We start from the raw sequence: 13,241 nt of genomic DNA on the forward strand, positions 1-13,241 counted from the left end.
TATGCTCAATAATATTCATGTCTGGGGCGTTGAGTTGCCAAAAAAAGTGTTTAAACTCAGAACAGTGGTCCTTAAACCACTCTGTAGCAGTTCTGGTCGTGCGGGGTGTCGCATTGTCCTGCTGGAATTTGCCAGGTCCGTCGGAATGCACAATGGTCATGAATAGATGCAGGTCATCAGACAGGAGGCTTACGTACGTGTCACATATCAGAGTCGTATCTAGACGTATCAGGGGTCCCATATCACTCCAACTGCACACGCCCCATACTATTACAGAGCCTCCACCAGCCTCAACTGTCCCCTGCTGACATGCAGGGTCCATGGATTCATGAGCTTGTCTCCATTCCCGTACACTGCCATCTGCTCGGTACATTTTGAAACGAGACACCTCCGACCAGGCAACATGTTTCCAGTCATCAACAGTCCAATGTCTATGTTGACGAGCCCAGGAGAGGTGTAAAGCTTTGTGTCGTGCAGTCATGAAGGGTACACGAGTTGGCCTTCGGCTCCGAAAGGCCGTATCGATGATGTTTCGTCAAATGGTTTTACACGCTGACGCTTGTTAATGGCCCGACACTGAAGTCTGCAACAATTTGTGGAACGGTTGCTGTTCTGTCACGTTGTACGATTCTCTTCAGTCGTCTTTGGTCCTGTTCTTGCAGGATCCTTTTCCGGCCGCCGCGATATCGGATATTTGACATTTTCCTGATATTCACGGTACACTCGTGAAATGGTCGTACGGGAAAATCCCCACATCATCGCTACGTCGGAGTTGCTGTTTCCCATCGCTCGTGCGCCGACTATAACACAACGTTAAAGCTCAATCAAATCTTGATGATCTGCCATTGTAGCAGCAGCAACCGATCTAACAACTGCGCCACTCACTTGTTGTCTTACACAGGCGTTGCCAACTGCAGTGCCGTACGTTTACATCTCTCTGTACTTACAGGGTGTTTCAAAAATGACCGGTATATTTGAAACGGCAATAAAAACTAAACGAGCAGCGATAGAAATACACCGTTTGTTGCAATATGCTTGGGACAACAGTACATTTTCAGGCGGACAAACTTTCGAAATTACAGTAGTTACAATTTTCAACAACAGATGGCGCTGCAAGTGATGTGAAAGATATAGAAGACAACGCAGTCTGTGGGTGTGCCATTCTGTACGTCGTCTTTCTGCTGTAAGCGTGTGCTGTTCACAACGTGCAAGTGTGCTGTAGACAACATGATTTATTCCTTAGAACAGAGGATTTTTCTGGTGTTGGAATTCCACCGCCTAGAACACAGTGTTGTTGCAACAAGACGAAGTTTTCAACGGAGGTTTAATGTAACCAAAGGACCGAAAAGCGATACAATAAAGGATCTGTGTGAAAAATTTCAACGAACTGGGAACGTGACGGATGAACGTGCTGGAAAGGTAGGGCGACCGCGTACGGCAACCACAGAGGGCAACGCGCAGCTAGTGTAGCAGGTGATCCAACAGCAGCCTCGGGTTTCCGTTCGCCGCGTTGCAGCTGCGGTCCAAATGACGCCAACGTCCACGTATCGTCTCATGCGCCAGAGTTTACACCTCTATCCATACAAAATTCAAACGCGGCAACCCCTCAGCGCCGCTACCATTGCTGCACGAGAGACATTCGCTAACGATATAGTGCACAGGATTGATGACGGCGATATGCATGTGGGCAGCATTTGGTTTACTGACGAAGCTTATTTTTACCTGGACGGCTTCGTCAATAAACAGAACTGGCGCATATGGGGAACCGAAAAGCCCCATGTTGCAGTCCCATCGTCCCTGCATCCTCAAAAAGTACTGGTCTGGGCCGCCATTTCTTCCAAAGGAATCATTGGCTCATTTTTCAGATCCGAAACGATTACTGCATCACGCTATCTGGACATTCTTCGTGAATTTGTGGCGGTACAAACTGCCTTAGACGACACTGCGAACACCTCGTGGTTTATGCAAGATGGTGCCCGGCCACATCGCACGGCCGACGTCTTTAATTTCCTGAATGAATATTTCGATGATCGTGTGATTGCTTTGGGCTATCCGAAACATACAGGAGGCGGCGTGGATTGGCTTCCCTATTCGCCAGACATGAACCCCTGTGACTTCTTTCTGTTGGGACACTTGAAAGACCAGGTGTACCGCCAGAATCCAGAAACAATTGAACAGCTGAAGCAGTACATCTCATCTGCATGTGAAGCCATTCCGCCAGACACGTTGTCAAAGGTTTCGGGTAATTTCATTCAGAGACTACGCCATATTATTGCTACGCATGGTGGATATGTGGAAAATATCGTACTATAGAGTTTCCCAGACCGCAGCGCCATCTGTTGTTGAAAATTGTAACTACTGTAATTTCGAAAGTTTGTCTGCCTGAAAATGTACTGTTGTCCCAAGCATATAGCAACAAACGGTGTATTTCTATCGCTGCTCGTTTGGTTTTTATTGCCGTTTCAAATATACCGGTCATTTTTGAAACACCCTGTAAATACGCCTATACCAGTTTCTTAAGCGCTTCAGTGTGCACTGGGTGTCCTTCCTAAGGTTCGTCAGGCGTTTTTTCTCTCGTGATTCACCAGGTGTTTGCAATTCCATATCGCAATGTGGAACTTGGGTCAACCCAAACAAATACTGTTCATCACACATTTCATGCCACGCCCACTGTCGGCAGATTGCTGCTGTTTGTTTCTCGCTACAAACAAGATTACTTTTAAAGTGGAATTTTACGTGCCCATTCGATAGAACGGTCCCATATAAATCTAAATTGATATTTGTTTTATCGATATGTATTATCAAGGATATTATCGTGTGACTAGGGCCTCCCGTCGGGTAGACCGTTCGCCAGGTGCAAGTCTTTCGATTTGACGCCACTTCGGCGACTTGCGCGTCGATGGGAATGAAATGATGACAACACAACACTCAGTCCGTGGGCGGAGAAAATCTGCGACCCAGCCGGGAATCGAACCCGGGCCCTTAGGAATGACCACTCAGCTACCGGGGGCGGACAACAAGGATATTAAAACGCAAGAAATAACCAAGACTTCAGTGGTTACTGAGCAGCACTGCTGCAAGAATTCGGAAACGCTAGGGATAGATGACATGGAGAACTCGGCAGACGATTAATAGAATGGAGACAAGAGGAGTGGGAAGAGAGAATGATTAGTTTTCTACTACAAACAAAGGTAGCATTGCTGTTAGTCAAACAACTACGGTCGCAGAATCCACATAGGAAACCTCCTCGCTTTCGGCAGTGACATGTAGCAGGTCCATTGTCGAAGGCAGAAACTTTTGCAGCTGTATGTCAGGGGAAAAATACACTTATCGAGGATGATCTCACCATAAAAGCACGTGAACGTGAGATCGCAGTCATCCAGATGGCCGAGAGTAATTACAGACATAAACGAAAAACCCAAAGTTTCCAGGTGTTAAGGTGTGGCACTGGAGTACAGTTATTCACATTGTCATTAGCTGCATTCATATCTTGTTTCGAATCACTTTCAGTTCTATTTATATAATTTTACTGCCATTTATTGTGTTAAAAATACTGTTATTTCTTAAGTGAATGAAATTTACAAGATACTGTACGAGTAAAATTCTGGTCCGTAACAAGCGAGTGCCCCGAGGCCAAAATCTGACCATATTTAATAAATAACTAAATAAATAAATTCACTGTTTCACTATAAATATCACGTTAAAGGAAAAACTTACGCTGTGACAGGAGACACGAGCGTAAGATAATGGAACAGTTATTAATGTAGTTAAACGTAAGGAATAAACAGTAATTGAATAACTAATAAACTATTCACAACGTTTCAAAAGAGTGTTTTCAGTAGGCAAAAATCTACATTTAAGGATTTTTTGAATAAATAAATACACTGCTATCACCGAATCTAAAAATGGTTAAAAGGGTTCTGAGCACTATGGGACTTAACATCTGAGGTCATGAGTCCCCTAGACTTAGAACTACTTAAACCTAACTAACGTAAAGACATCACACACATCCATGCCCGAGGCAGAATTCGAACCTGCGACAGCAGCAGCAGCGCGGTTCCGGACTGAAGCGCCTAGAATCGCTCTGCCACAACGGCCGGCCCACCGAATCTAGTTTTTTGATAACTACAGGGTGGCACACGAAATGTGTTACCATTTTGTTTTTGAATATAAACTTTATTGTCAATACAATGTGAAAGCAACGTATACCACAGTGAAGAGCCGTCCATGGAGATTTGTTCTAACTCAGCACATGCTCAATATGTCCACCATTTCGTTTCCTAACTTCCTTCAAACGAACACTGAAGTTGGTGATTGCCCTACGGCACATGTCTTCCGTAGTTTCACTGCAAGCTTGAAGAATAAGTCTTCTGAGCTCCATTAAATCACGTGGACGTTTCGGGAAAATTTTTCTTTTAGATACCCCCAAAGAAAAAAGACACATCTATTGAGGTCTGGTCTACTAGGGGGCCAATTTTGTCCGTCATTGAAGCGACCTGGAAACCTGAGTGAAATGATCCGCATGTCGAAATGCTCGTATAAAAACTGCAACACAGTGTTTGCAGTATGTGGCCTTGCTCCATCTTGCAAGAACCACTGCGGGTTGAAGGGCAAGGCAGTAGCAAGAAGCTGTGGAATGAAGCTGTTGCGAAGCATGCTCAAATAACGCTCGCTGTTCACAGTTTCTTCAAAGAAAAAGGGTCCAATAAGTCCGTGACTGGAAATTGCTGCCCACGCTGTAATCCTCGGACCATAATGTTGTCGTTTATGAAGCACTTGTGGGTTTCCAGTGGCCCAAAAGCGTACATTTTGTTTGTTAACCACACCGTCAAAATGAAAATGCGCCTCGTCTGAAAATCAAACGTTGTTGAGGGTTTCTTCCCTATCCTCCGCCCACTGAGCAAACAGTAATCTCTGCTGCTTGTGTTCTTCAGTGAGCTTCTGTGCACAGGTCATCTTGTATGGGTACATACGGAGGTCACTTTTAAGAATGCGTTAAACGGAGCGTCTGGATATTCCCAGTTACACTGCTGCCTTTTTACACGATTTCCCGGGACTTCTCTGTACAGCAACTCGTACCGCTTCAATATTCTCCGGCGAACAAACAGGCTTAGGCCGAGGTGGCTTCGCTTCCAATACTGTTCCTTCCTGCACAAATTTATCGTACAACCTGTGGATGGTCTTCTTGCAAGGGACCCATCGTGTGTTAAACTGTTGTCGAAAACACCTCTGAGTCACAACAAGGCTTTTCGTTTCATGAGAAAGTAACACAATTGCCGATCGTTGCTCTGTCGTCAGTCTTCCGTTGTCAGCCATTGCTGCTTACTAGTCTCCTAGCCGCAGTATCGTGAATTACACGTCATTTCGTAACTCATTTGTTTTTCCAAGCTCTGCTGGTACTGCTGTAGAGATCCCAGCGGTATATCTAATGTGCGTCGTAAATTGTGAAAGAAACAATTGGTAACACATTTCGTGCGCCATCCTTAAAGTGTCTAAATGAAGGCGGACCCACAAATCCCACAATAGCATCGCGTTACATGCATCAGTGACAACAGACGGTGCTGTTGTTGTGGTCTAGACTGATTCGATGCAGATGTCCACGCTAGTCTACCCTGTGCAAGCATCTTCATCACTTCCTAATTGCTGCTTTTAGTGTCTCATTTCCTAATCTAATCCCCTTAGCTCCGCGTGACTTCTTTTACTTCTTTTCAAGAAACTATTTCTTTCGTTCAGTTATTCTCTCGTTCTCCCAACCTCTTATAACATCTTGTCAAGACACTGTCTTTTCGGTTTCCTTTAATGCTTGCTCAAGGCACAGACTGAATAACATCTCAACTACTGTTCCCTTTACATCTCCTTAGATTCTCATAACAATCTTGTTCTTGTAAAATCTATCATTCTGTGTGTTTTGTCCTTGAAATTAAAAGAGAAACATACTCAACACTTTTCTATAAATCCACAATTCCCTTTCTTCAACCCATCTTCTAACACAGCGGTTCTTAACCTTTTTCGACTCATTCCAAATAAAAGTTTAATGACCTCAAATTAACTTAATCCTTAACCATTAAAACCTAAAGTTACTGTAGTTACGGCTTAAAATTTACAAAACGTGTAGGCCTAGTGTAGCCTGTTTTCCATGGTACAGAGCTTTGAAGTAAGGAACCACAAAACGTAAATGAAGTCTAAAGTCACATTCAGCATAAAACTCTGTTTTTGTATTTATTTTTTAAATAGTCATATAAAAGTGACTTATCCTACAAATATGTGGATGAAAAGAACAAAGTGGTTATGGCATTATTCGCTAACTCTGGGCTTTCCTTTAAGCTTAACCAAAAAGTAATTAATGACAAAGATTTTTAACTTTCCTGACACTGAAATTCAGTGGAAATTTCAAGAAGCTGCTTTGTTACATTTACAGTTAATGTGGATTCTAGAATGGTTGACTCTTCGATGGGATTGCGAATCCAGTTGTAATTATTGGAAATAGTAGGGAAATAGTCTCTGAAGGTTTTTCCACGTCTTTTCAAATGTTCTTTAACCATGTTCTTGACATTTTCATCCAAAGGAGGATGATTTTCTACCAGGAAGTCGTGAAGGGCGTCAAAGCACTCGGTTTGAGTCCTATTGAAATACGCTTCCCAAAAATTAAATTTTTTTAATGGATGATTCGGTACGGTATTACACAATATAAACGTTTATGTTTGACCACTGGAGAAATAAGCTTAAACTGTTAGTTTTTGAGAAAATGTCTGCCAAATAAGCTACAGTCTGAAACCAGATTTCGTCTTCCATCCACTTGCCTTTGCGGAAGATGTGGCTCATGAGAAAAACATGAACTTCATCTAGTCTGGAAATAGTTATACCTTGAGATAGTCACCTACCTTCAGTGTGAGACAATAAACTCTTATAAATGCTTTCCCATTTCGTCACAAAGCCTGCAAAGATGCTGAAATTTGTAGGGCGAACCTTAGCAAAATTAATTATTTTCACTGCATCCTTCAGCACAGATTTCAATCCATAAGGCACGTGTTTAGAAATAAGGGCCTGTTTATGAATGCAACAATGTGTCCTAGAAGCATTCGGCGCTACCGATTTCTCTTTGGCAACAAACCCTGCATAACACCCCATCATAGATTTCGCACTATCTGAACAAATGCCTACACAGCGAGACCAGTCTATTGAATTTTCGCGAAAATATGCGTCGGTTAACTTAAATATATCTCCTCGCGTAGTTCTCTGTTTTAAGGGTCTATAGAATAGTAGCTTCTCTTCTACAGACTCCCCATTAATATGGTGGACGAAAAGAAAAGTAGCTAAATTGGCAACATCAGTCGATTCGTCAAGTTGAATCGCAAAAGAAGGACTAACACGAACTCTTTCCAAAATTTCGTTTTCGACATAGTTTGACAGCTCTTTAATACGGCGGTTGACTGTATTCGCGGATGGTACCATATTGACTTCTTTTGTGAAAGATTCTCCAAGCGTGCGTCGTACTACATCATTTATTGGCTGCACTGAATCTTCAGTTATTGAATGAGAATTTGCAGTTTTAGCAATTCTGTAGCTTATGCGAGAAGAGGCTTCAAGAGCATTCTCATTGTCACTGTTTGCAACGGATACAAAAGTAGGTAAATCATTTTTCCTCTCGTTAGGTTTTCGCGTAAAAAATGAAGAAAAAATCAGCAAATTTGTTTATGTAGGTGCGCTGGAGAAGGTTTCAGAGTACTGTTAACAAGAATGTCGCCACAAACAACACACTGTGGTCTTGTTCAGTAGTCCTTGTCACCTACATATGAAAATCCAAACCCTGTGTAGTTACCAGCGCACTTTCTTTTCGTTACACAAGTTTCAGTTTTGTGGAATTGACGCACATCACTAGAAGCTGAATAACCTGTTGACACAAAACTAACTTGCGATTTGCTTAAACCCTGTTGCCCTTTGAAACTTCCACTTTTCAACCAGTTATCCATTTTAATCTGAACAGTAACGATTCTAATACACAACTGACAACTCACTACATTTCTCACGAGGAAAGGAGATGTGAGCTATTGTTGAAAATCAAACGCCTGACCTCTACATAACCGTTCCTAGTCGGGTCGTGGTACTACTGTTAGTATTGCTAGAACACAAAGAAGCTGGCAGACTAAATTTCGATGAATTCCTAACATTATTACATGACTGCAAATCAGATATTCACGGTAAATATTAATTTATTGTGAAAATAATGTGATAAATTCCAGAATTTACATATATGTAAGAAGGGGCATAATAGGGTTAATTTAATTTTAAAATGAAACAGTAATAGCCCTAGCCTCGAAACTTGCTATTATGGAAAAAGAGTTTTGGCGAACCACTTGACCACAGGATGGGAAACTATGTTATAAGACAAGTTGCAGCGTGTGCTAGAATAACAGCTGCTGCTATCGACATGTCTTGCCAAGCTGAGGTCTACTTCTTTTCCATGCTGACATACATTGCGTGAGTGGTAAGTTGTAATTCTCGTTCCACAGGAAGCGTCGGCGCAGCCGTTCACCCTCTGATGAAGGTGACGCAGGCGTCTCAGTCGTGTTACGACGTACACGAGCGAAAGGGACCAGAGGTATCTCCCACCCACGAGGCGTCTAGGTCATCATCTAAGAAATCCAGCACATCTGCCTTCACCAATGGCAGACTAGAAGGTAAATATGAGGTTACCTGCAAATTTTCTCACTAATTATAGTGAATGAGCAAGAGTAGATTTTTCGTTTTTGCCTGTGCTTTAGTTTATCACAAGTAATAGCCTTGACACAAATCTGAAGCACTCAATCCGATATTTTCTGTACAAAAAGAGCATTGTTGCCAGTTGGTTTCGAAATAAATGGATGGCTGGAAACGAGTGATTTGCAATGATGAATCACGCAGTCCGATGGAAGGGTTTGGGTTTGGCGAATGCCTGGCGAGTGTTACCTTCCATCATGTGTAGTGCCAACAGCCAATTACGGAGGAGGTAAGGGTGGTGGTTTTAGTGGTTCGGCTGTGGTCCCATTATGCCGCCTAAGAAAATTTTAAATGAGGAAGGATATTTACTGCATTGTGTACTGCATATTGTAAGGGAACAATTCGGAGACGACGGGGCAATAGTTTGTGGACAATAACATTCCTGTAATAAGCTGGTCTATCCAGAATCCCAACCTAAACCCAATGGAGCACCTATGTGTGGAGCTAGGACGTAGACTTTGCTACAGGCCCCAACATTCAACATCAAAACCTTCTTTGTTTCGGTTCTTGACGAAGAACGGGCAGCCATTCCTTCGCAGACCTTCAGACATCGCATGAAAATATCCCCATTAAAGTTCAAGCTGTCATAAAGCTGAAGATTGGACACACCCCATGTTAATGGTCACTAATAGGTCTCGGGATACTTTTGATCAGATACTGTCAGTTTCCCGCCTTTCCTGACCTTAAGGTTACTTGCATAGCTCATACTTCTTACGTGCTCCGCTGTCTGTAAACTGTTTATTGTTTGTAGTTATACAGATTAGAGATCTTCAGTTCACGCCCGCAGGTCGTGGTCGTGCGGTAGCGTTCTCGCTTCCCACGCCCGGGTTCCCGGGTTCGATTCCCGGCGGGGTCAGGGATTTTCTCTGCCTCGTGATGGCTGGGTGTTGTGTGATGTCCTTAGGTTAGTTAGGTTTAAGTAGTTCTAAGTTCTAGAGGACTGATGACCATAGATGTTAAGTCCCATAGTGCTCAGAGCCATTTTTTTTCAGTTCACGTTAAATGTTACTGTGTCTTTAAAATGACGGTTTGTGTGCCTCATTTCGTCGTTATGAATCAGCTATCGTAATAAACAAATGTAGTTTGTCTGTAAGCATTAGCAAATCTAGTTCGAGTCATTTCATCATCTCACCACTTCTGAAAACTTGTGAGACTCTTTTTTTTTTTTGTCGTCTCACAACCCAACAAAAAGTGTAGGCGGTTGACGAATCCATAAATCCAAGTAACACTCTGGCACCGTTTTCCTGTTTCAAATAATACATCGAAGATTGGCAACAGTGCTGAGATGTGTCTTGGCGAAGGAGGCGTAGCGTATGCAGTCCTATTGCACCGGTGAAGTGACATGCAATCAACGGTGGTCAATTGGCTAGCGGATATACTGGCCTCGTGCAATAGGACCGGCTCGTGAATAGCTTGTATTAGCTGTGGCTGCCCGTGAGGAAGCAATGTAGCTGCCTGATTCAGAGGGTGTGCTTTGTCGTGTAGCAAATTGGGTCACGCCATATACCAAATGGATGTTCCAGAATTATGATGTTGGACTCTGCATGGCTAATAATAACTGTTTAACAAAGTACAACAAAAACTTATCAATTCCCTGTTTATCAGTGGTTTCACTGTAAAATCTAATGCAGCCCAAATTCTATAGGTCTATAACATTTTTGCTGAAAATACTAGAATTTATTTTAATTTCTTATGTACTTGGTTTTACCTGTGTTAAGAAAATGATAATTCGAAGAAAGATTTTTTTTTGTTGGCAGACAAAGGGTTAAATGCATGTCTTTCAAATTCTGTAAAGTGTAATGTTACATCTTCGATAAAATGTCGTGAATTGTAATTAGAAGTGAACGCCACTGTTGATACACCACAGAAGATCGTGTGTTGTTTTTCAAGGTAGAGCCCCAGACATCGATGAGGCTGAAAGTTGTTTATCAAGAGACGCAAACTGTTTTCGGGGTCTCGTATCACCCTAAATATTCATTTCCCACAAATAATGCCTTACCTCAAAATACGCATTTTAGCAACTCCTACCGTGTATATAATACTGAACTTAAAGTTTCGGTCCGTAGCTCGTGGTCGTGCGGTAGCGTTCTCGCTTCCCACGCCCGGGTTCCCGGGTTCGATTCCCGGCGGGGTCAGGGATTTTCTCTGCCTCGTGGTGACTGGGTGTTGTGTGCTGTCCTTAGGTTAGTTAGGTTTAAGTAGTTCTAAGTTCTAGGGGACTGATGACCATAGATGTTAAGTCCCATAGTGCTCAGAGCCATTTGAACCATTTGAGCCATTTAAAGTTTCGGAAGACGCTGTGAAGAGTACGTTTGGCCTCTGCTACTTTGCTTGGGCCTCTACTGGGCTCGCTATACGTACTCCTTTCACAGGTAATTGTGACATTGCTTCAATTTTTTTTAAGTTTTTGTTAAAGATCTCCATTACCACACATTTAGAACTGACGATCAGTAATTGCTCTCGTCCTGACACTGAAATTTCCAGCAATGGTCCATAGGTTTCCTCCTCCACTCCATATATGGGGAAAACAGACCGTTTAAAACAGATACCGGTATTTTAGTTTTGAATACCCGGTATTTTTCAGTATTTATTTGGTCTCGGTTATAACAGATTTTTCTTTGTTTTTGATTAATAACCAAGTAAAAAAAATGAAATATTAATTAGTCATAACAATAATGTTAAAATTTTTAGTTTTTAAATAAACTTTTTTTTAAAAAAAGGAGTAATTTTTATTCGTAAAATTTGCATTGGTTTGAAATTTGAAAATGGAAAAAGCGATCAGTGCTATTTTAATAGCAATCACATGACATAAGAAGTCGTACAGCATTGCTAAGACAATAGTGTCCCTGTTGCCGTGTGTCGTGGCTTAAAATACGCGTGTACTTTCCGTGTACGAGCCTTGCCACCGTATGTACGGTAGTTTCTTGCTGTCGTCGTCGGACATCCGTTGTATTGCAGAATGTCACCAATCCTAGTCTGAAAACATTTTTATGAAGTGACGTTGCAGTGAAGTACAATGCTTCATCTGTTTTAAAAGACTGAATATTTGTCTACCTTTTCTATGAAATAATAAAAGAGGAGGGCAATTATGGTAACAATAGTAAATAAAAAACTTAACAAAAATTAATTCACTGTTTACAATAAAAATAGAAAGTAGCTGATTTGCTGCCTGTGTCTACATAAAGTGCCTTTATTTGCTTTTAGCCCTTGAAAAACAGAGTTCTCCAACCCCAGTTTTCACCCTTCAGCACTGGCCATCGTAATGCTCAAATAGTGGTATGCTGCACAATTACATCATTTTAGCAGAATTTCGTAAAATTAGAATCAATAGGAGAATACTGCTGAGATGTGCAGTGTTCAGCCACTTACCACCTTTCGAGGAAAGCAGCGAATGGTGGACGGACTTAGTTTTGTTTTATTTTCCTATGTAATTTAATATTTTGCTTCTATGTATCTTGAAACTGAGAGAGTAAAAATGTTTCAATCTTCTTTCGATTTCTGCGTTTATTACAGGAAGTGATAGGAATAAAAACCGAAAATTAGTTATTTCATAGACCGGTTACTTTGAGCGGATTTAACGCTTATGTTAAAAATCCGAAAATTAGTTATTTCATAAACCGATTATTTTGAGCAGATTGGACACTTATGTTAAAATGGCGTGAAAAAACGATATAACTGAAAAACGGTTGTTTCAGCGACAACCGGCATCCCTACTCCACTCCGTTCCTCGTTCAGTAAAACTGCACTAAAACTTCTGTTGTTCTCACATGTATATATTGGTCAGCCAGAACATTTTGGCCACCTACCTAATAGCTGGTATGTCCACCTTTGACACAGGTAACAAAGGCCTTGGTAGGACACTGGAGAGAGTTGGTACGACGTCTGCACACACAAGTCACATAATTCCCGTAAGTTCTGGGGGCAAGGGGAGGGGGGAGGGGGCATGATCTCTGACGCCAAGTTCAATCATATCCCAGATGTCTTCGATCGGGCTCAGATCTGGTGAAAAAAAATGGTTCAAATGGCTCTGAGCACTATGGGACTTAACTTCTAAGGTCATCAGTCCCCTAGAACTTAGAACTACTTAAACCTAGCTAACCTAAGGACATCACACACACCCATGCCCGAGGCAGGATTCGAACCTGCGACCGTAGCGGTCACGCGGTTCTAGACTGTAGCGCCTTTAACCTCTTGGCCACACCGGCCGGCAGATCTGGTGAATTTGGGAGCCAGTACATCTATTGCAGCTCGCCACTGTGTTCCTCGAACCATTCCATCACACTCCTGGCCTTTTGACATGGTGCATTATCTTACTGAAAAATGCCACTTCCGTCGGGAAACATGATTGTCATGAAAGGGTATACGTTGTCTACGACCAATGCACGATACTCCTTGGCCGTCATAGTGCCTTGCATTAGCTGCACTCGGCAATGAATGCCCGCAAGAATGTTCCCCAGAGCATAATGGAGCCACCGCCGTTCCGC

General features: G+C 42.3%; 1 protein-coding gene across 1 annotated transcript in view; it reads left to right on the forward strand.

The window, feature by feature from the left end:
* LOC124555978 (diacylglycerol kinase 1-like) overlaps positions 1-13,241 on the forward strand; it is a 380,703-nt gene that overhangs the window by 37,251 nt on the left and 330,211 nt on the right. The window contains exon 3 of the mRNA XM_047130023.1: positions 8,511-8,678. Within this exon, the coding sequence (XP_046985979.1) occupies positions 8,511-8,678 (168 nt within the window). The remainder of the gene's footprint in view (positions 1-8,510; positions 8,679-13,241) is intronic.

This window comes from Schistocerca americana, chromosome X (assembly GCF_021461395.2).
Source record: "Schistocerca americana isolate TAMUIC-IGC-003095 chromosome X, iqSchAmer2.1, whole genome shotgun sequence".
Classification (NCBI taxonomy): Eukaryota; Metazoa; Arthropoda; class Insecta; order Orthoptera; family Acrididae; genus Schistocerca; species Schistocerca americana.